At 42.1% G+C, this 22,294-nt stretch overlaps 2 protein-coding genes across 3 annotated transcripts in view; one reads left to right on the plus strand and one right to left on the minus strand.

Annotated features, from left to right (window-relative positions):
* LOC124046308 (zinc finger protein 395-like) overlaps positions 1-13,694 on the plus strand; it is a 27,400-nt gene extending 13,706 nt beyond the window's left edge. The window contains exons 4-10 of one of the 2 annotated variants that reach the window (XM_046366540.1): positions 785-891; positions 1,015-1,226; positions 1,376-1,476; positions 1,641-1,971; positions 3,013-3,105; positions 10,979-11,097; positions 11,333-13,694. In XM_046366540.1, the coding sequence (XP_046222496.1) occupies positions 785-891; positions 1,015-1,226; positions 1,376-1,476; positions 1,641-1,971; positions 3,013-3,105; positions 10,979-11,097; positions 11,333-11,444 (1,075 nt within the window). In that variant the 3' untranslated portion in view covers positions 11,445-13,694. The remainder of the gene's footprint in view (positions 1-784; positions 892-1,014; positions 1,227-1,375; positions 1,477-1,640; positions 1,972-3,012; positions 3,106-10,978; positions 11,098-11,332) is intronic. The other variant, XM_046366541.1, reaches the window with a different exon arrangement.
* Positions 13,461-22,294, minus strand: part of LOC124046309 (prepronociceptin-like) — a 25,911-nt gene continuing 17,077 nt past the window's right edge. The window contains exons 2-3 of the mRNA XM_046366542.1: positions 19,652-19,801; positions 13,461-16,172 (exon numbers count right to left, since the gene is read on the minus strand). Coding sequence (XP_046222498.1) covers positions 15,552-16,172; positions 19,652-19,777 — 747 coding nt within the window. The 5' untranslated portion in view covers positions 19,778-19,801 and the 3' untranslated portion in view covers positions 13,461-15,551. The remainder of the gene's footprint in view (positions 16,173-19,651; positions 19,802-22,294) is intronic.

A 22,294-nucleotide genomic window follows, 5' to 3' on the forward strand; every position in this document is an offset into this window, starting at 1 on the left:
TGTAAGGGTAGTGTAATGTAGTGTGGGGATGTAAGGGTAGTGTGGGGATGTAAGGGTAGTATAATGTAGTGTGGGGAGGTAAGGGTAGTGTAATGTAGTGTGGGGATGTAAGGGTAGTGTAATGTAGTGTGGGGATGTAAGGGTAGTGTGGGGATGTAAGGGTAGTATAATGTAGTGTGGGGATGTAAGGGTAGTATAATGTAGTGTGGGGATGTAAGGGTAGTATAATGTAGTGTGGGGAGGTAAGGGTAGTGTAATGTAGTGTGGGGATGTAAGGGTAGTGTGGGGATGTAAGGGTAGTATAATGTAGTGTGGGGATGTAAGGGTAGTATAATGTAGTGTGGGGATGTAAGGGTAGTGTAATGTAGTGTGGGGATGTAAGGGTAGTGTAATGTAGTGTGGGGATGTAAGGGTAGTATAATGTAGTGTGGGGATGTAAGGGTAGTATAATGTAGTGTGGGGAGGTAAGGGTAGTGTGGGGATGTAAGGGTAGTGTGGGGATGTAAGGGTAGTGTAATGTAGTGTGGGGATGTAAGGGTAGTGTGGGGATGTAAGGGTAGTGGGGATGTAAGGGTAGTATAATGTAGTGTGGGGATGTAAGGGTAGTATAATGTAGTGTGGGGATGTAAGGGTAGTATAATGTAGTGTGTGGAGGTAAGGATAGTATAATGTAGTGTGGGAGGTTCTGTATGAGATTGGGCATGTGTGTGTTTATGGGAGCAGGGTATACGTCTCTCTCTGTCTGTCTCTCTGTGAATGTACCTAATCCTTCTCCCTGCTCCAGGAGTCCAGAGTCAGTGGATATGGATGAGATGATGGCAGCCCTCGTTCTGACCAGCCTGTCCTGCAGCCCTGTTGTTCAGAGCCCACCTCACAGAGACACAGTCATAGGTAATTCAACGATATATTAATTGATTGATGAGCTCTTAATTATATTTTTCCTGTACATTTGTCATTAATCATTGCAGGTCTAATATAATATGTGTGTGTGTGTGTGTCTGTATGTGTACACAGCAGGTTCTACTGGCATGGAGTGTGGGGCGGGGGAACTCTCAGACAGCGGCAGCAGTGGCTACTGGAGCTGTGACCGTGGCTACAGAAGCCCGGCCCCATCTCCGCCAATCACAGAGACAGAAGGTCACAGCCTGGCCACGCCCACTGATGAGGGATTGGACATGGAGCTGGAGCAGGTGCTGTTTGATGAGCCTGCGCCACGGAAACGCAGGGTGAGTAGGGTAGTCACGGAAATAACCTTGCTAAAATTTACCAGAATTGTCTGGCAAACACATCAGCTATTAGCTATTTGTTCTTCATTTACGGTTGAGTCAGTTCCATCAACCTTGCTTAACTGTGAACTTGTGTTCCCTCTCTCCAGAACTCAGTGAAGGTGGCCTACAGGTGTCTGTGGCCCAACTGTGGGAAGATTCTGACGTCTGTCGTGGGGATGAAACGTCACATCCGTACCCTGCACCTGGGGTAAGTGACAATAACATTTCCAATTGTGTATCCACAAAGCTTTATAAAATACTTGTATTGTTAGAATGTGGGAGTGCTTCTACTAGCCGTGGTAGTGGCAGAAGAATACAAAAAAAACAACAGTTGCATTAATCTATGTACCATATGTGTTTTCCCTTCCACAGCCAGAGTGTTGAGCATGAGCGTTGCTCCCGCAGCGAGGAGGACTTCTACTACACAGAGATCCACCAGCGGGAGCTGCAGCCCCTCACCCCACCTCCTGGGGTCTCCACCCACACCCCTATCCCTACCACTAGCACCAGCACCCCCTGGTTGACTTGTGCCTCCCCCTCCAGCCCCTCTACTTCTGGGGTAGGACCAGGAGAACCAGGGGTAGGAGCAAGAGCTGGAGGAGACTCCACAACAGAAGTGAATCCCCAGCCCAGCCAGCTCAGCCAGTCTGCCCCCTCCATCCCAGGGTGCTTCGGGCAGGTCCACTCTGAGCACTCCTACCAGGTAGGCACTAGGACAGGGTTCCCCAACTGGTGGTGGGTGATTTGTTGGACATAAAAGACTATAAAAACACCAGCAAATTAGATCCAAGTGATTTTAATTTGTTCCCAAAGTATTCCCACGCATAATAGAGATACACGCCAGTTTATTAGGTGCACCCCCCATCTAGTACCGGATCGGATCCCCCTTTGCCTCCAGGGACAGCCTGAATTCTTTAGGGCATGGATTCTACAAGGTGTGGCGTTCAAACGTTGCTCAATTGGTATCAAGGGACCTAACATGTGCCAGGAAGACATTCCCCACACCATTACACCACCGCCACCAGCCTGTACCATTGACACCTGCTTACACCAATCCTGGCTCTGCCATCAGCATGACGAAACAGGAACCGTGATTCGTCAGACCAGGCAATGTTTTTCCACTCAATTGTCCAGTGTTGGTGATGACGGGCCCCCTGGAGCCTCTTCTTCTTGTATTTAGCTGATAGGAGTGGAACCCGGTGTGGTCGTCTTGCTGCAATTGTCCATCCGTGACAAGGACTGACAAGTTGAGCGTTCTGAGGTGCCGTCCTGCACACCACTCTTGTATTGCGCCATTATTTGCCTTTTTGTGGACCGCCTGTTTGCTTGCACGATTCTTGACAGATGTTTTTTGTTTGGCGGACCATTCTCGGTAATCCTTTGACACTGTCGTGCGTGAAAAGCCCAGGAGGCCGGCCGTTTCGGATATACTGGAACCGGCACACATTGGCACCGACGATCATACCGCGCTCAAAGTAACTGGATGCCCACCGTCTGTAGGAGAGAACCATTTCCATGAACATGATGGTGTACTGTACCTAATAAATGTTTACATTTTCTCTGTTCTGGACATAAAAAGTGGAAATCAAATGTTTCTTGAGTTGAACACATTACAAGCACACTATGAGCAGCTATTGAAACCTCTGTATTGTTTTGCAAGTGGTTGTACAGCCTTTTGTTTTGTATTTTGCATTTAATGCTCCAACCTGATTTGGACCATTGACCACATTGTTTACTTCTGCAGGCTCCTGCTTCAGTCCAGGTGGTGGCATCACCCGTCTCTGTTTCCTCCACCTGCCGTTGGACCAAACCCACCTCCACCCCCCAACCAAGTCAGGTAGGCTTGCATTAGGATTTAAAACTGAAAGTATGCATTCATTTGACCTTGCCTGGTGGGTCGTTACACGAAATGAGTGCCTTTTGCATCCCTTTTGATATTTTAAGTCGAAATTGTGCACAAATATTGAATTTTAAAAGCCTGTTATATTTAATGAAGTGCCCTTTAATATAGACCACATGGAGAATTCAATAAAGCAGATTTTGAAAAATATGAATAAATACTTTTTAAAAATATGCATATTGACATGTCCCTCCGTGTACCTTCTGTGACTTCCAGGAAGATTTTAATCCCAATCCTTAACCCCAACATTTCTCAAAAATGTCACCATCATTCTAAAGCCCTAGTTATTTTGTTGCTTTTGACAAAGTAATTTCTGAAGATTATTATTGATTTCATGTGATAATTGATTCATTTTAAGGTACAGATTTTTACTTTCCCTCATTTTATGGTCAACCCTGTCACGTGAACTAAACTCTCATTTTAATATAGTATTCCTTTGTAAAGATTTTTTTCAAAAGAAACATTGAACATCTAATAGACAAATAATATTTTTAAAGCAGGTGAGTTGGTTCTACTGTTTTTGGCCATTTTCTGGTGTTTTGTGGAGGAGAACTGAGTGGGTCAAGTATAACACATCAACCCTGTTACCCATAGATAGACAGGATAGAAATGGTTTAACAATTTCATTTTTTTTGGGGGGGGGGGTATTTGCATTCAATTGCCCTTCCCTGTTGCACACAACAAGCTTCCATTTCACCTGTCACAAGGAGATTTATGGCTGATTTAAGCTGAAATCGTTAACCCTGTTACTTTATTTGGGATTTAATAGGCACGTACTTTAGTCATTTTATTACTTAACCTCTTTAGATGGGAAAACTTGTTTTTTTATGGAGTTGAACATGTTTTCTTTATGACATCATGTTAAAATTGGGTGAAATCCAAAAAAAATCCACCAAGTTACACGTCTCAAAATGCCCCCGAATTCATGTAACAACCCTGGTGTACCAGGTGGGGTAGAGCTGCACTTTGGGACCAAAGGAATGTTCTCAAATGTGCAAACTCCGCCCATCCCGCGTCTCAGCTGATAATTAATACAAATGCACCTAGAAAGAAACCCTGACTCCTGAGGCTCTTGAATGCAACCCTGACTGTAGAATCCAATAGAATAATCTGAAGGGAAATTCCCATAGATAATTTGCGTATAAACACTCAGTTAAGAACACCACAATTGCTGTTCATGTTTCATGCTGTATGTCCAGGTATATGCTATTTTCACTTCATTTTCCCTCTTTAAACACAGAGCTTTCTATATCTCTAAGCTTTCTGAATTCATCACGTATTTTCTTGAAAAGCGTGCATTTGCATAAACATTTTCCCCCTACAGAGCCTTTGCCAGTTTGTGTAGTAGAAGTCAGTCCATCATGGACAATAGATTTATAACCCTGCCTCCAGAGCTGCTCTATACTGCCAATAGCGTGTTGTGGATATTTACCAGGCAATCCCCTTGTTGATTTGATCATATTTTCCATTACCGAACATCGCCTTTGTCTCCACTGGCCCGTAGACTCCCGTTCTGTGGAGCTACATCACTGCCACCTATCGATCGTTAGTAGGAACTGGGGGTCATTTTTATGTGTTGTAAACAACACGTGGTCAATGGCACGATCAAGTCACTGCAGTAGATCAGCTGCAGTGCACACACAGAACAGTCATTGCACGTACCCTTTCAGCAGTAAACACGGATTGTTCAATTTGATGTGCACTAAATATGCATTGGATTTTGACAATTTGGACAGATTGTTTGTCATGAATGCTAAAATAGTGGATAAAGAGTTTCCTTGCTAATTCATCTGTGTTGTTTTGCTGCACTTTTACCTTGCAGTATTGTTAGATATCCACATCAAATGCAATATGTCCTAATTTATTTGATTAGTATATTTGTCAGGGACCATCCACAAAAAAATGTATTGCACCAGATTTATCTTCCCCCTTCAGTTCACATCTGCAGCAGTTGTGTGCAGTAGTGTATACAGAGGTTTTACTACAATTTACTACAAATTAAGTGTTTTGAAAGGATGGTCATGGCTCACATCAACACCATTATCCCAGAAACCCTAGACCCACTCCAATTCTCATACCGCCCTAACAGATCCACAGATGATGCAATCCCTATTGCATCTATACTGCCCTTTCCCACCTGGACAAAAGGAACACACCTATGTGAGAATGCTATTCATTGATTACAACTCAGCGTTCAACACCATAGTGCCCTCAAAGCTCATCACTAAGTTAAGGACCCTGGGACTAAACACCTCCCTCTGCAACTGGATCCTGGACTTCCAGACTGGCCGCACCCAGGTGGTAAGGGTAGGTAACAACATATCCGCCATGCTGATCCTCAACACAGGGGCCCCTCAGGGGTGCGTGCTCAGTCCCCTCCTGTACTCCCCGTTCACTCATGACTGCACGGCCAGGCACGACTACATCACCATCATTAAGTGGTCCAAGCACACCAGGACAGTTGTGAAGAGGGCACGACAAAACCTATTCCCCCTCAGTAGAATGAAAAGATTTGGCATGGGTCCTCAGATCCTCAAAAGGTTCTACAGCTGCACCATTGCCTGGTATGGCAACTGCTCGGCCTCTGACCGCAAGGCACTACCGAGGGTAGTGCGTACGGCCCAGTATATCACCGGGGCCATGCTTCCTGCCATCCAGGACCTCTATGCCAGGTGGTCTCAGAGGAAGGCCCTCGTCATAGACTGTTCTGTCTGCTACCGCATGGCAAGCGGTACCGGAGCGCCAAGTCTAGGTCCAAGAGGCGTCTAAACAGCTTCTACCCCCAAGGGATAAGACTCCTGAACATCTAATAAAATGTCTACACAGACTATTTGCTTTGCCCCCCCTCTTTTACGCCACTGCTACTCTGTTATTATCTATGCATAGTCACTTTAATAACTCTACCTACATGTACATATTACCGACATTTCCTCGACTAATCGGTGTCCCCACACATTGACTCTGTACCAGTACCCCCTGTATATAGTCTTGCTATTGTTATTTTACTGCTGCTCTTTAACTACTTGACACTTTTATTTCTTATTCTCATATTGTATTTTTTATACTGCATTGTTTGTTAGGGGTTTGTAAGTAAGCATTTTACTGTAAGGTACCTGTTGTATTCGGCGCATGCTAATACATTTTGAAAGGTACCTGTTGTATTCGGCGCATGCTAATACATTTTGATGTGATTTGAAATCCCTGGGCGGGGCCGCATAGTCCAAATAGTGTAAAAGATTCCAGGGTTTTTTTTCCTTTTTTTTAAACTGTTTTCTGCGTTATAGAATAATAGTGAAGACATCAAAACTATGAAATAACACATATGGAATCATGTAGTAACCAAAAAAGTGTTAAACAAATCAAAATATATTTATATTTGAGATTCTTCAAAATAGCCACCCTTTGCCTTGATAATCGGGGCAGCAGGTAGCCTAGTGGTTAGAGCCAATAACCAAAAGGTTGCTGGATCGAAACCCTGAGCTGACAAGGTTCTACCCCCCCCCACTGTTCCCTTTTAGGCCGTCATTGAATTTGAGATTTTTTGGTCCCAACCGCCGTGAGACGCAGAGTAGGTGAACTGATGATCTCCACATGTGTGGCTCCCACCGTAAAGCATGAAGGAGGAGGTGTGATGGTGTGGGGATGCTTTGCTGGTGACACTGTCAGTGATTTATTTAGAATTCAAGGCACAATTGACCAGCATGGCTACCAAAGCATTCTACAGCAATACACCATCCCATCTGGTTTGCTTTTAGTGGGACTATCATTTGTTTTTCAACAGGACAATGACCCGAAACACACGTCCAGGCGGTGTAAGGGTTATTTGACCAAGAAAGAGAGTGATGGAGTGCTGCATCAGATGACCTGGCCTCCACAATCACCTGACCTCAACCCAATTGAGATGGTTTGGGATAAGTAGGACCGCAGAGTGAAGGAATAGCAGCCAACAAGTGCTCAGCATATTTAGAAACTCCTTCAACACTGTTGGAAAAGCTTTCCAGGTAAAGCTGGTTGAGAGAATGCCAAAAGTGTGCAAAGCTGTCATCAAGGCAAAGGGTGGCTACTTAGAAGAATCTCAAATATATTTGGAATTGTTTAACACTTTTTTGGTTACTAAATGAATCCATATGTGTTATTTCATAGTTTTGATGTCTTCACTATTTTTCCACAATGTTGAAAATAGTAAAAATAAAGAAAAACCCCAGGTGTGTCCAGAATTTTGACTGGTACTGTACAGTTTTTGAAAAAGTACTCAATTTTCATACTTGAGTAATAGTAAAGATATCTTAATTGAAAATGACTCAAGTAAAAGTGAAAGTCACCCAGTAAAATACTACTTGAGTAAAAGTCTAGTCTAACCAAAAGTATTTGGTTTTAAATACACTTAAGTATCAAAAGCAAATAGAATTGCTAATATGTACTTAAGTATCAAAAGTTTAAAAAACATTTCAAATTCCTTATTTTTTTATTGAACCTTTATTTAACTAGGCAAGTCAGTTAAGAACAAATTCTTATTTACAATTACAGCCTACCCTGGCCAAACCCGGACGACCCAGGCCAATTGTGCGCCACCCTATGGGACTCCCAATCACAGTGGGATGTGATACAGCCTTGATTCGAACCAGGGACTGTAGTAAAGGTCGACTGATTATGATTTTTCAACGCCGATACCGAATATTGGAGGACCAAAAAAGCCGATACCGATTAATCAGACAATTTTTTTGTTTTTTTTTGTAATAATGACAATTACAACAATACTGAATGAACACTTATTTTAACTTAATATAATACATCAATAAAATCAATTTAGCCTCAAGTAAATATTGAAACATGTTCAATTTGGTTTAAATAATGCAAAAACAAAGTGTTGGAGAAGAAAGTAAAAGTGCAATATGTGCTATGTAAGAAAGCTAACGTTTCAGTTCCTTGCTCAGAACATGAGAACATATGAAAGCTGGTGGTTCCTTTTAACATGAGTCTTCAATATTCCCAGGTAAGAAGTTTTAGGTTGTAGTTATTATAGGAATTATAGGACTATTTCCCTCTATACCATTTGTATTTAATTAACCTTTGACTATTGGATGTTCTTATAGGCACTTTAGTATTGCCAGTGTAACAGTATAGCTTCCGTCCCTCTAGTTAGCGTGTGCTAACTAGCTAGCCATTTCACTTCGGTTACACCAGTCCCATCTCGGAAGTTGATAGGCTTGAAGGTATAAACAGCGCAATGCTTGACGCACAACGAAGAGCTGCTGGCAAAACGCACGAAAGTGCTGTTTGAATGAATGTTTACGCGTCTGCTTCTGCCTATCACCGCTCAGTCAGGTACTTGTATGCTTGTATGCTCAGTCAGATTATATGCAACGCAGGACACGCTAGATAATATCTAGTAATATCATCAACCATGTGTAGTTAACTAGTGATTTTGATTGTTTTTTATAAGATAAGTTTAATGCTAGCTAGCAACTTACCTTGGTTTACTGCATTCACGTAACAGGCAGTCTCATTGTGGAGTGCAACGAGAGAGAGGCAGATCGTTATTGCGTTGGACTAGTTAACTGTAAGGTTGCAAGATTGGATCCCCCGAGCTGACGAGGTGAAAATCTGTCATTCTGCCCCTGAACAAGGCAGTTAACCCACCGTTCCTAGGCGTCATCGAAAAATAAGAATGTGTTCTTAACTGACTTGCCTTGTTAAATAAAGGTATAAAAAAATATAAATCTTTTTTTTTTTTTTCGGAAAATCTGTGCCAAAAAATACTGATTTCCGATTGTTATGAAAACTTGAAATCAGCCCTAATTAATCGGCCATTCCAATTAATTGGTCGACCTCTAGACTGTAGTGATGCCTCGTGCACTGAGATGCAGTGCCTTAGACCGCTGTGCCACTCGGGAGCCCGAGTGGTGCAGACGGCATCATTTTTATTTTTTATTAAGTGACGGATAGCCAGGGGCACACTCCAACACTAAGACATAATTTACAAATTAAGCATTTGTGTTTAGTGAGTCCATCAGATTAGAGGCAGTAGGGATGACCAGGGATGTGAACTGGACCAATTTCCTGTTAAAATGTAACGAGTACTTAAGTACTTTACACCACTGGTGCTGTATATATATATATATATTTTTTTTAAATTGTTTTATACATTTTCGGTATGGAAAAATGCTTTCAATGTAAACGTAAATGACTTAAACCAGATATAAAGTATCTAGGACAGATAATATAATTGTTGAGAACTAACAATCACCAAAATAAAAGCTAGATCATCTGGGAGATTTGAAAATGAATTTAGCAATGAAAATGATGTTATTATGTTTGAGTAAAACAACACAGCATTAGCCATGGCCAAAAATCTTTGCTCGCACACGCTTTTTCAGTTCTGCCCACAGATTTTCTATGGGATTGAGGTCAGGGCTTTGTGATGGCCACTCCAATACCTTGACTTTGTTGTCCTTAAGACATTTTGCCACAACTTTGGAAGAATGCTTGGGGTTATTGTCCATTTGGAAGACCCATTTGCGACCAAGCTTTAACTTCCTGACTGATGTCTTGAGACGTTTCTTCAATATATCCACATAATTTTCCGTCCTCATGATGCCATCTATTTTATGAAGTCCCTCCTGCAGCAAAGCACCCCCACAACATGATGCTGCCACCCCCGTGCTTCACGGTTGGAATGGTGTGCTTCGACTTGCAAGCCTCCCCGTTTTTCCTGCAAACATAACGATGGCCATTATGGCCAAACAGTTCTATTTTTGTTTTATCAGATCAGAGGACATTTTTCCAAAAGTACGATGTTTGTCCCCATGTGCAGTTGCAAACCGTAGTCTGGCTTTTTTATGGTGGTTTTGGAGCAGTGGCTTCTTCCTTGCTGAGCGGCCTTTCAGGTTATGTCGATATAGGACTTGTTTTACTGTGGATATAGATACTAATGTACCTGTTTTCTCCAGCATCTTCACAAGGTCCTTTGCTGTTGTTCTGGGTTTGATTTGCAATTTTCGCACCAAAGTACGTTCATCTCTAGGAAACAGAACGCGTCTCCTTCCTGAGCGGTATGACGGCTGCGTGGTCCCATGGTGTTTATACCAGCGTACTATTGTTTGTACAGATGAACGTGGTACCTTCAGGCATTTGGAAATTGCTCCCAAGGATTAACCAGACTTGTGGAGGTATACAATTTTCTTTCTGAGGTCTTGGCTGATTTGTTGAATTTTTCCATGATGTCAAGCAAAGAGGCATTGAGATTGGAGGTAGGCCTTGAAATACGTTCACCTCCAATTGACTCAAATGATGTCAATTAGCTTATCAGAAGCTTCTACATCCATGACATCATTTTCTGGAATTATCCAAGACCACAGTCAACTTAGTGTATGTAAACTTCTGACCCACTGGAGTTGTGATGCAGTGAATTATAAGTGAAATAATATGTCTGTAAACAATTGTTGGAAAAATTACTTGTGTCATGCACAAAGTATATGTCCTAACTGACTTGCCAAAACTATAGTTTGTTAACAAGAAATTTGTGGAGTGGTTGAAGAACAAGTTTTAATGACTCCTGTGTGTATGTAAACTTCTGACTTCAACTGTATAGTGGCACCCTGTCCTTGTTTCCATTCCTTAATCTGCAGATCCTTTCAAATCAGTGCAGATGAAGGAGAGGAGACTTGGAAAAGAAGCCTTTTGATTGGATGGGATTTGCGATTCTGCTCAAATCCCTCTTCATTACCTCTAACGCAGGCAGTAATAATATGTGTATGTTCTGTAGTTTTTCTCTGCTCATCATCTGTGTGTTTCCCCCTCTGTCCACCAGGGCGCACCATTCCTTGTGCGGTCAGTCAGTGTGGGAGAACAGTGGCTGCAGCAGCAGAATGCCCCAATTAGGCCACACCCTGCCAGCACCTCTCCCCCACGCAGCCACTGGACCACAAGGTGAGCTATTATACTATACTACATACTATTACTACCTTATTGCTATTGATAACATATCTGCCTCAGTCAATTTGAGTCTACGGTCATTTCCCTTCCCGCATCCCTCTATGCATCCCTCTCTACACATGTCTCTCTGTCCAATTCCATTCATACATTTACTGTCAACTCACTCAATCTCTGACTCTCTCCCTCTTCCATCTCCTCTCTCATTCCCTCCCTCCCTTTCTCTCTACAGGAGGATCCGTGGCGAGGCTAAGAAGTGTCGTAAGGTCTACGGCATCGAGCACCGGGATCAGTGGTGCACCGCCTGTCGCTGGAAGAAAGCCTGCCAGCGCTTCCTCGACTGAACTCCTGACTCGAAGAAGAGAGGGACGAAGAGAGAAAAAGAGATATGGAGGAGAGAAAGAAAGTGAGAGACTGCCAGAAGAGAGGAGCAGTCACCTCTCCAAGTGAAGACCGAGGAAAGATTTGGGGGTCAACCAGTGGAGCAACATGTACGTTGGTGTTTATTTCTTTTCTTTTTTTATTCGGTTTTTTTGGTACTTTTTACAACTTTACTAAAAGTTTTTTATGTACTTTGTTCATGTCTTTGAGAACTTCGGGTTCTTGTGTGTTGGTGCTCACGGTGAACTTGGCGGGCGCAGCTTAATGACCTATGACCGGTAAACCTATGATCTATACCTGCAGCATAGTCCCGCATCTCAGTTCCCCTGTCTTCCTGCCCAGTGAGGGGCTATACAGGAAGCAGACTTCTTCTCTTCCAAATCTTTGGCCGTATCCTATAACCAGCAGCTCTTCTATACCCAGCAGCTATATAGGGGATGCCTATTGCTCTATGACATCATGCCGTCCATAACTTGGCTTGGGAACAAGGCTTTCTGCTTGTGGCCAAGGGTGGACATGAGCCAGGCAGGTGCTGAGCAGAATATCTGATCTGTAAATCAATCCAACTTCCAAATGCCTGGGCAAGAACAGATCCATATGATACAAAGATTAACCGATACATTCACGCTTTGGCCTTCTGTCAGTGTAGGTGGTGGAGAATGAACGACTAGGAGAAGAAAGTAAAGTGATAGAAGGAGGGAGTTAGCCCTAAGTAGCAGAGGTGAAGCTTCATTAAATACTTCGTAACAAGCATGCTAAATACAGGACCTATGTCAGAGAGGAGAGATGCTGGCCATCAACTTGTTCAGTTATTTGTTAATAATGTATACCATCTGTTATCAATTCCATAAAGTGCGCTGATTGGCTGGGAGAATCCCCCTTGACCTCTAGGATTACATCTGCTCACGATCTACCAATCAGTAAGTTGTAACCAGTAAGTTGTGTCTTAAACGTTGAGAATTGATTGGAGAGTTGTAATTGGAGGAGATGTAAAATGCAGATTTGGGATTCAATATGCCCAACCCGTCTGATGATGTGTTTATAAGCCATTTATTCCTGCAAATTCGTATGTACCTTTTTTTTATTGAAATGGGCTTTTTTAAGGAAACAGAAATAATGTTTTGTCAACGTCGACTATGTCATTTGTATTGTGTGTTTCGTTATATTATCCAGCAATGTTGTGTCTATATTTTGCAACTTGTCGTTTTTTCTAAGATGTTATTACCAAGAATTACCATGTTGTGGGATATAGGAATCAATTCACATACTTTAGACCAATCAGATGTCATACACACTGATTTTCACTTCTCTGACTATGATGCAAGCAACTGTTAAAAGTTAAAGACTCAGTATCTCGTCCTTGTTGTTAGCAGCTACTGTAGCTATCCTTCCTGTTTTGCCTTAGTCTTCTTTGTTCGGGTCAACAGATAATCTGTAAGAGCAGCCATTTTGTAAGAGCAGAGTCTTTTGGGGGGCGGTTACACCAGAAGTGGTCTATAATATAGCCAAGTAACAGGCTTTAGTTACACTAACAGATATCATTTTAAGCACTGTAGTTTATTGTTAAAGAGACACTATGATAGATTAGGACATGGAAGGATTGGGTCCTTTTACAACATGGAGGTCATTGGCAGGTTGTGTCTTACATCATTGTAATAAAATTTAACATTTGTATAATATATTTGGGCAGGAATCTATCTCCGTACATTTGTCATATACTTGGATGGCCAATAACCCATACCGCTCTCATTAGTGGCGATACACTAATTTAATTTAATTATCGCGGTTCCTGGTTAGATGTGGAATATACCACATAGTACCAATAATAATATCTTAAATATGGTGCCAGCATTGAGTCTGAATGCATTTAACATGCTGAGTTAGGCTTATTTTAAAATGATATGCTGCTCGGGGGCATTGTGGCCCTAACCCAAACCCTTGTCACTCTACCACCTATTGTAAATGAACATGCATACATCTCTGTTGAAAAAGCCTTTAATGAACGTTCGGCATAAACAGATGTTTCATATGTTAAGACCCAAAATATATTCATGATTGTTTATTGAAACTCATGTTTCCTTGCAGTAAGCCAATGAATCCACAGAAGCAAAAAAACTAAACAATTGTATTTTATATATATATATTGTCCTATGTATGTACTTAGAGAAAAAACAACTGTTGAATAAAGTACAATTTGTATTATGATGCACTCATTTTATATGGAATCTGAAATGTTTTTGTCTTTTTGATGTTGAAATATACTTGATAAAGATTTATCCTGTCAAAAGTAGTCTTCTATTTTGTAGTGTTTTAAAAAAAATGTGTCCTGGGCCTTTTAAGTTAGATGTAAAGTTATATTTTAAATATGCTCCAAAATATGTGACGGAAACCACTCTAGGCTTTCCATTTTGGCTTATGAGCCTGTATCTATACAGGAGATTTTATTCAAGAGAACATGATGATGATAATGATTGTTATTATACAAGACAATATTGGTCTGGAAATGTTCTGTGTAATAAATGGGGTGTTGTGAGATTGACACAGTATAAACTGATGTCATCATCTTGTGAACATTCTAGAACATTGGAACAGAACACCTCAAGACAGAATCATTTGCTGCATGACAAGCCACAAAAGAAATAGTAAACTATCTTTATTGATATGTTCAATGTCTGCTATTTACAGGTTTTATACTGCACAACAAAATTGTTTCACATAATAGCAATGTAAAGAAAAAGAACACTGTTCATACATACAGTAGGCTACATCTTGTGTCTGCTTCAACAAACACACGCCAAGGTTAATTTCAAATCAGAACATTAGCTTTGCCTACAGATAATTTGTATATGAGCATGGATAACCTCCTGCAGTCTTATACAGTAGGAATATTTTGTTGTGATGTTTTGTACCAAATGATAGTAGACACTATCAGGGTTGATATTGAAGTTTGGAGAATATTTAGAGAATATTAAGAAGTTCTGAACATGTCAATAGGTTACAGATTGAGCCATCCACACACCCAATAATGAGTTTGTGTTATATATCAAATAGTCATGAACGTATACTAGCACATTTTCAATTGGAAATCTGAAAGATCATTTTTGGTCAGCCACTAGAGGGTAGCACTATAAAGAGAGTGACGCCCTGATCCGCCAAAGACAGTCTCCGTCTCTCTCATGTACTGATGTACCAAAGGCAGTACAGTATCCTATCGATAGGCAGAAACTGCTTCTCCAAGACATCCCGATAACGCTTGTAGGCGATGTCATGGCGACGTTGGCTAGCTGAACTCCGGCGTAGAAACACGTCATCGGGTCTAACGGTCTCGCGCAGAACTGCGCATGTGCAACCTGTCAAATTAAAGGCACTCCTTCGATATACAGTTGTTTTTGACGAAAATAAAAACGTGCCAATTTGTCACTTTTATGAGGTTGGAGTAATAGCATGTTCAACTACTTATGACATTGGCTCGAATCTAGGTTGTGCCTTTAGAGTGTTTAAATGAACATCTAAGGAATCATTTTTCACTTATCTCATTATTGACTTCTCAAACCCCAAACCTTGGTCTGCTTGGTCTGTTTCGAAAGTGTTTACCGAAGTTTCGCGATGTTGCGGCTCTGGGTTTAGAAACTTTGTGGATGGTTCAGAAAATCAATGAAAACTTCACTAGTAAGTCATTGAAATCAATGAAGTTTCCACTGAATTTACCCATGTAATACTAATAGCCAAGATTGATGAAGGCAAAATATGTTTGAAAAGTGACATTACAGATACAGTATGGAAAAGCAAAGCAAATAAAGTGTGTTTGTGTGACTATAATAATAATCCAGAGTGATTCTCTGATAAACCATTAATAGCTGTATACATTGTATTTTTTACTATTTTTATTTTATTTTTAGCTTTTATTCATGATATGTTGATATCGCTATCAATGAGAAATATACAAGACTGAATCTATAATGCTCCAGTGTGGATTTTCATAATCATCACCGTGGTGACGGATTTGAATATTTAGGGGAGGGTCTGGGGTTTGCTAGGTTATGGCAGGGATATGGTTGCTTTGGGCATGGCTACACCTCGTTCTGTTGGGTGATGTCAGTGGAGTAGCTGTTGTAGGACTTGCTGGCTCGGGTGCTCATGCCCAGGTACTGCTTCAGGAACTCACTGAAGCGTTTCTGGTTGTTCCACTTGCGGGCAGATTTCCGGACGCCTATGAACCCGCCGTAGCGCTTCTGCAAGGGCCTTCCAGGGCCCATCAATTTCCTGTAGCCGTGCCTTCCCTTCAGGAACCCCCCAAAGCGCTTTGACAGACTTATCCCTGCCGCTCCGTCCTGCTCTTTCTCTGTTGCGCTATCCCCCTCTTCCTCGTCCATTTCCTCCATTTCCTGGGGCAGCTGGGAGTTGTAGGCAGCATCGGCGAGGGTTAGCTGTCTCTCACTGCCCAGCTCGTCTGTCCCCAGAGCACGGGCCACGTGGTCAAACCTCTGCAGGGCTGCTGGGTACATCAGCCCCTCATCCCCCTGTTCCTCTTCTTCCTCTGGCAGCATGGCCTCCACCTCCTCCTGGGCCCGTTTCAGCATGTCAGCGCCCCCTATGGACAGGAATGGTAACTGTGGCGGTGCCAAGACCTTGCGACACAGGTCCCAAATGAAGGCAGGGGAGACGTTACTGTCACACTCCACCAGACATACCTGAGAGGAGAGAGGGAGGACAACAGAGCACATGGTCGTTAGATAGAGAGAGAGAGAGAGAGAGAGAGAGAGAGAGAGAGAGAGAGAGAGAGAGAGAGAGAGAAAAAAAGAAAGAAAGAAAAAAAAAGAAAGAAAAAAAGAAAGGACAATCCAAAGTTATGATTTGTTAGTTATTGGTTCCTTCCCCAGTCACCATTTTGTCCAGGGGCTGTACAGAGCAGAGGAGGCTGCTGAGGGGATGATGGCTTATTATAATGGCTGGAATGGAGTTAATGGAATTGTACCAAACACATGAAAACCACGTGCTAGATGTGTTCGATACCACTACATTTTTTCCGTTCCAGCCATTACTATAAGCCCGTCCTCCCCAAATAAGGTGGCACCAGTATACTTTCTTTCAAATGCTGACGTGAAAATGGCTTTATGTATTTCATTGAGATAGACGATGATACACCGTCAGACACTGGGATTCCCATTGTGAGGGTGGCAGGCTAGAGCCGAAAGGTTGCTGGTTCGAGAACCCGAGCCGATGTGCCCTTGAGCAAGGCACTTTACCCTCATTTTCTCCAGGGGCGCCGTACTACTATGGCTGACCCTGTAAAACAACACATTTCAACGCACCTATTTGGTGTATGTGACAATAAAACATACAGTATATGTATTTTTTAAAGAATGATAGCAAAATGTTTATGATGCCCACGAAGACATCGTACTGTTCTTCTCTCGCCCGAACATAGTACTTTCTTTGTCTTACAAATACCTCACCTTGAATTGGTATGGCGTCCATGCTATCTAAATGGTCTTTGTGTGAATATATATCTAGAATCAGTCAGTGGGTTTGGGGTTTCTCTGAAAGCATCACAGTCTAGTCTCGCAGTCTGTCAGTGGAGATTATCCACATCAGAGCAGAACCTGCTATCAACACATACACACACAAATATTATCCTTATCTCAGGGTGCCGAGTCATACCAAAGAATATAAAACACGGGACCCTATGCGTCTCTGATAGATCTGGGGTAAGGCCCTGCGATAGACTTGCGTCCTGTCCATAGGGTGTAGTTGTACATCAAGCTGCCTCACGCTACAGAAACAGGAGATAAGCTCCTGCTCCTATGAGCCGTTTCGACTTGTACAAGCCAAGGCTACTTACTTACATAGGAGAGAACGTAGCATAATACACTGAAGCCACTAGACAAAGAGGGGGGGTCGGTGGTGCGCTAAACCTCCAGCAGTGAGATGGAGAGAATGGAGAGGGCAGAACACTCACTTCTATCCTCAGGAATCAATTAGCCAGCGCAAATTAAAAGCCAGATGCCGGGAGGCTGGGAGGGCATAATGCTAAGAGTCAGATATCATCAACAATATAGGAGATAGATTGTGGGGAGAATGACTGTGGTGAGAGGAAGGGTCGTTTTAGAGAAGGATGAGGGCAGAGCGTGATGGATGCAGGGGTGCGGGGAGTGAGGGAGATGGTAGGTGCGTCTGTGTGCGCATGCATGCGTGTTTCTCTATGGGGGGGGTCCCAATCTCTCTTCGACGACGGCGAGCACCACTCTATTTGTGACATCATCAATCTCTCCAGGCGGCGGCAGTGGGCCAACCAGCTGCTGTTTATTGTGTGTGCATAATTAGACTACGCTCTAAGTTAACTGAATCACCAAAGCTGTTTAAAGCCAAAGGAGCATCTCCTGAGTGAATTAGCTCCATCACCCCACAGACAATCAACCTATTAAAGGGGCAGTGCTTTGCCTGTTTTTTTAAATATTTACACACTATGAGGTTGGAAATAACACTCTGAAGTTGTGAAAATGATAATTCCCTTTTAGTGTAAGAGTTTATTTAGAAAAAAAATGAAAAAACACGTGGATTTTCAGCCTGTTCAGGATTTTTGGCCCACAAGCATGAAAACACAATCTGATGTGATTATTCTGAACAATGACCATTTGTATTTTATTACTTTGAAGGGTTAAACAGGTAGGCTCTAGAGTCTAGACGATCCTATCCGCCAATCATGGTTGCTTATGTAAATATTTTACATTTGTATCAACACTCCCACATGATCAGACTGAGCATTTTAAGAGCACAAGGAGGCTCAGGGAAATAAATGATCACAGATATATTTTGAGTTATTTTTATGAAATAAACACACACATTAATTTATTAGACATACAGTTATGATTTAAAAATACAATTTAAAAACACTGTTAGATTCAGTCAGTCCACTGGTAACACAGTCAGAGTTCCTTGAGATAGTACCCCTTTCCTGCAGTCGAGTGACCAAAAGCGCCCTCTAGAGGCCTCATGGGTGGAACGTTAATATTTGTAATAATTTCATAATTAATAAACATTATATATAGTGTATATAAAAATTAAATAAAAATCCGGTGTTCCTATGTTAAACAATTTTGTTCTATTTTAGTCTTATGTGATGTATATAAAGTGTAATATTGAAATGCAAACTCAGAATTGAATACAATTCAACTCTATATCTGACATAGTACAGGTGTCATAACCAGATCTAGATTATGACAGCGAGATGGACAACAGGGGATTTAATCTGTGTTGAAGTTGATCTCTTCGGGCATTATGTGACTGAGGCAGGGTTAGGCATAGACAGATAAGAGGAATAGAGACATATACTGAACCAAAATATAAACGCAACATGCAACAATTGGAAATATTTTACTCAGTTACAGTTCATATGAGGAAATAAGTCAATTTAAATCAATTCAATAGGCCCTAATCTATGGATTTCTCATGACTGGAAATACAGATACGCATATGTTGGTCGCAGATACCAGAAAAAAATGGGCCTCACAATGGGTCTCAGGATCTCCTCATGGTATCTCTGTGCCTTCAAATTGCCATCGCTAAAATGCAATTGTGTTCGTTGTCCGTAGCTTATGCCTGCCCATACCATAACCCCACCATGGGGCACTCTGTTCACAATGTTGACGTTAGCAAACCGCTCGCCCACGCTACGCCACACACGTGGTCTGCGGTTGTGAGGCCGGTTGGATGTACTGCCAAATTCTCTAAAATGACGTTGGAGGCAGCTTATGTTAGAGAAATTAACATTCAAATCTCTGGCAACAGCTCTGGTTGACATTTCTGCAGTCAGCATGCCAAAACTGCACATTTTAGAGTGGCCTTTTATTGTCCCCAGCACAAGGTGCACCTGTGTAATGATCATGCCGTTTAATCAGATTCTTGATATGCCACACCTGTTGGGTGGATTGATTATTTTGGCAAAAGGAGAAATGAATGCTCATAACAGAGAAGTAAACAAATGTGTGCACATAATTTGAGAGAAATAAGCTTTTTGTGTGTATGGAACATTTCTGGGATATTTTATTTCAGCTCATGAAACATGGGACCATCACTTTACATGTTGCATTTGTATTTTTGTTCAGTGTAGAAGAACAGAGTGATAGACAGATGGAGGATAGGTGTTGTTGGTGGCTTTAGAGACCCTCACCAGTGTGTTAAAGTTGATCTCCTGGGGTAGGATGTGGCTACAGGCCAGGCAGTCCTCCTGGCAGTCACTACAGTGTCCCGGAACACAGAGACACAGCAGCAACAGGGCCCATAGGGGGGTCTTCATTCTCCTCAGTATCGATAGGACAACCTGGGACAGGACACAGGAGAGAGGTCAGAGGTCAATTCATGGACTTTTGCACAGTCATCATTCACATTGAACAGCCAGACTGAAAGAGGGGGAGGGAAGGAAGGAGTGAGAGAGAGAATCGGGGGGAGAGAGAGATATAAGGACACAGACAGACAACAAGGACACAGACAGACATCGCCGACCGACCGACAGGCAAATATAAGTGATAAACACTAAAGCTTTTGTTTATCTGGGAGTTGTATCGACCTTGGCAGTGAACCAGTCCCCTGTTTTGTGACAACGACGTAAGACACACAACAGCTGTTTGTACATCATTAACCAAACTCATCATCGCCTTAATTGAACCCTGAATTAGCGCTTCTGGCATGATGGGAGGGAGCACTATGGCCAAAAGAAACGGGGTGATTTCAGAAGCATTGAAGCATTTCGGAAGCATTGATGCATTTCGGAGTCTTTGTTTTATTGGATTAGTCATCAGGAAGAGATTGGAGAAATATGGAGAGAGGATTCCGAAGCTGTGTTGCACTTGTAACAAACAGAGAACAAGGAATATGCCCATGCACTGATGCGCACACACACACACACACACACACACACACACACACACACACACACACACACACACACACACACACACACACACACACACACACACACACACACACACACACACACACACACACACACACACACACACACACACACACACGCAAGCATGATATCACTGACCACACCATGTATATGTCAATGACACACACACAAAGGCATTAATGCCCCAAAACTGCAATTAATAGATGTGTATCTATTATAGAATTCAAATAATTAGAGATTAAACTTGTTTGTCAGGGACATTACAAATGAATTGTACTGAACTATTTTATTAACTAGCAGTAACGATGATTCAATGTTATCATTCATCTCCTGAGAGCAGCTTACCTATACTCTTTAAAAACTGCTTTAGTATCGATAAACGGTAGTTGGAAAAGGACGAGTGTGATTGTAGAACATCATGTGTGAATGAACACAGAAAGGGAAAAGTAGTTATATTGAAAGTAGTTTCTCCCCCTTCGAGAACAGTTCATACCCCTTTTTATGTTTTCAGTTTTTCAAGGACTTCATTGAGTTTAGTGCTTCCAATGCAAAATGCAGGTCCCAGTGCAGCATCTCAAACCATAGAAACTAAATGGACACAACAAATGAAGTCTCTACTGTATGAGACATGGAAATACACAGAGAACATTACATACCCAGAAAGCGCTGACCATTCACGTGCGACCCCAAGGGGAACTAGTACTGCAAAGTATCAGAAAGTACAATGTGTTGTCCATTGTTGTTACTCTGCGTCATTCCCTTGAGGGAAGTACAAGAGAGAGCCTGTATTTCATGAACAATCTTTGGTGTTTACTGGTTATTATTCCCCATTGCAGAGAACTTGGACACTTCCAATCGCCTCTCTCTATTGTAGAATCAGCACTTCTACTACAAACAGTAGAAACACATCTCTTTCACGTCCAAAACTGTGACATGTTGTTCTTCTCGGCCACCCTCCTCTAACTCAGTCAAGACACAAAAGCCACTTCACCACTCCTCATCAAATCGATATCCTCCTTGAGTGAGTTTCTACTTAATGGTGTCCCGTGGAACAGCTAAAGAAAGGCCGGCAGGTGGCAAGGGATTATAATGTAGGGGAGTGAATTACAAATACGATACGAGGGGATCGGGCAGGGCGGACAAAGGAGGGGTTGCCGATGGTGTGGTTTTAAAACCACCTTATTAAGTTACATAGATTTTTGCAGGAGATAGCTTGGTTCGTTCCTCATGGCTAGACATTGGAAGGCCGGTTGAAGGGAAGGTAATGAGATTGGGGCTGAAGTATGATGTTCTCTGTGTATCCCAGGAGGTTCTATAGACTATCTACAGTACATCAGTCCCTCCAGGATTCCGCCATTCTGCGATTGCAATTTGTTTAGCAAAATCAACCATTCCCTGCATATTATGCGAGGGCTTGCAAATTTGACCAGTCATGGCACAAAACAATCAAATCATTGCAACATTATCACATAAAACGGACCCATCACCGCAGTACAAAAAGAGGGCTCGCAATTTCAACCAATCACTGCAAATTTACTGTATAATATAGTTCAATCAAGCCACACTTAAACAAACACCCTCGTCGGCACATTTTCACGTCAAATTGGATAAAATAATTGCGTATTGCCATGCAAAATGTCAGAATCTCCATAGCAAAATCAAGCATTTTTGCTCGCAAATGTCACAAAGAATCAGCCTGGAGGTCTGGAGTGTCCTACTGTTTTCTTCTTCTTCTTCTACTTGGTATGTAATTGATTAATTGATTGATATCACTGGTTGGCCAGAGAGTCTTCTCAACTGGTGTCCCAGGTCTGAAATCAGTCCTTGATTATCTGACTCGAAGGACCACGTTGAATTAGTGATGGCACTCGAAAAATTCAAGAAATGCACTTAATTAAGAAT

The sequence above is a fragment of the Oncorhynchus gorbuscha genome, linkage group LG10 (assembly GCF_021184085.1).
Source record: "Oncorhynchus gorbuscha isolate QuinsamMale2020 ecotype Even-year linkage group LG10, OgorEven_v1.0, whole genome shotgun sequence".
NCBI classification, from domain to species: Eukaryota; Metazoa; Chordata; class Actinopteri; order Salmoniformes; family Salmonidae; genus Oncorhynchus; species Oncorhynchus gorbuscha.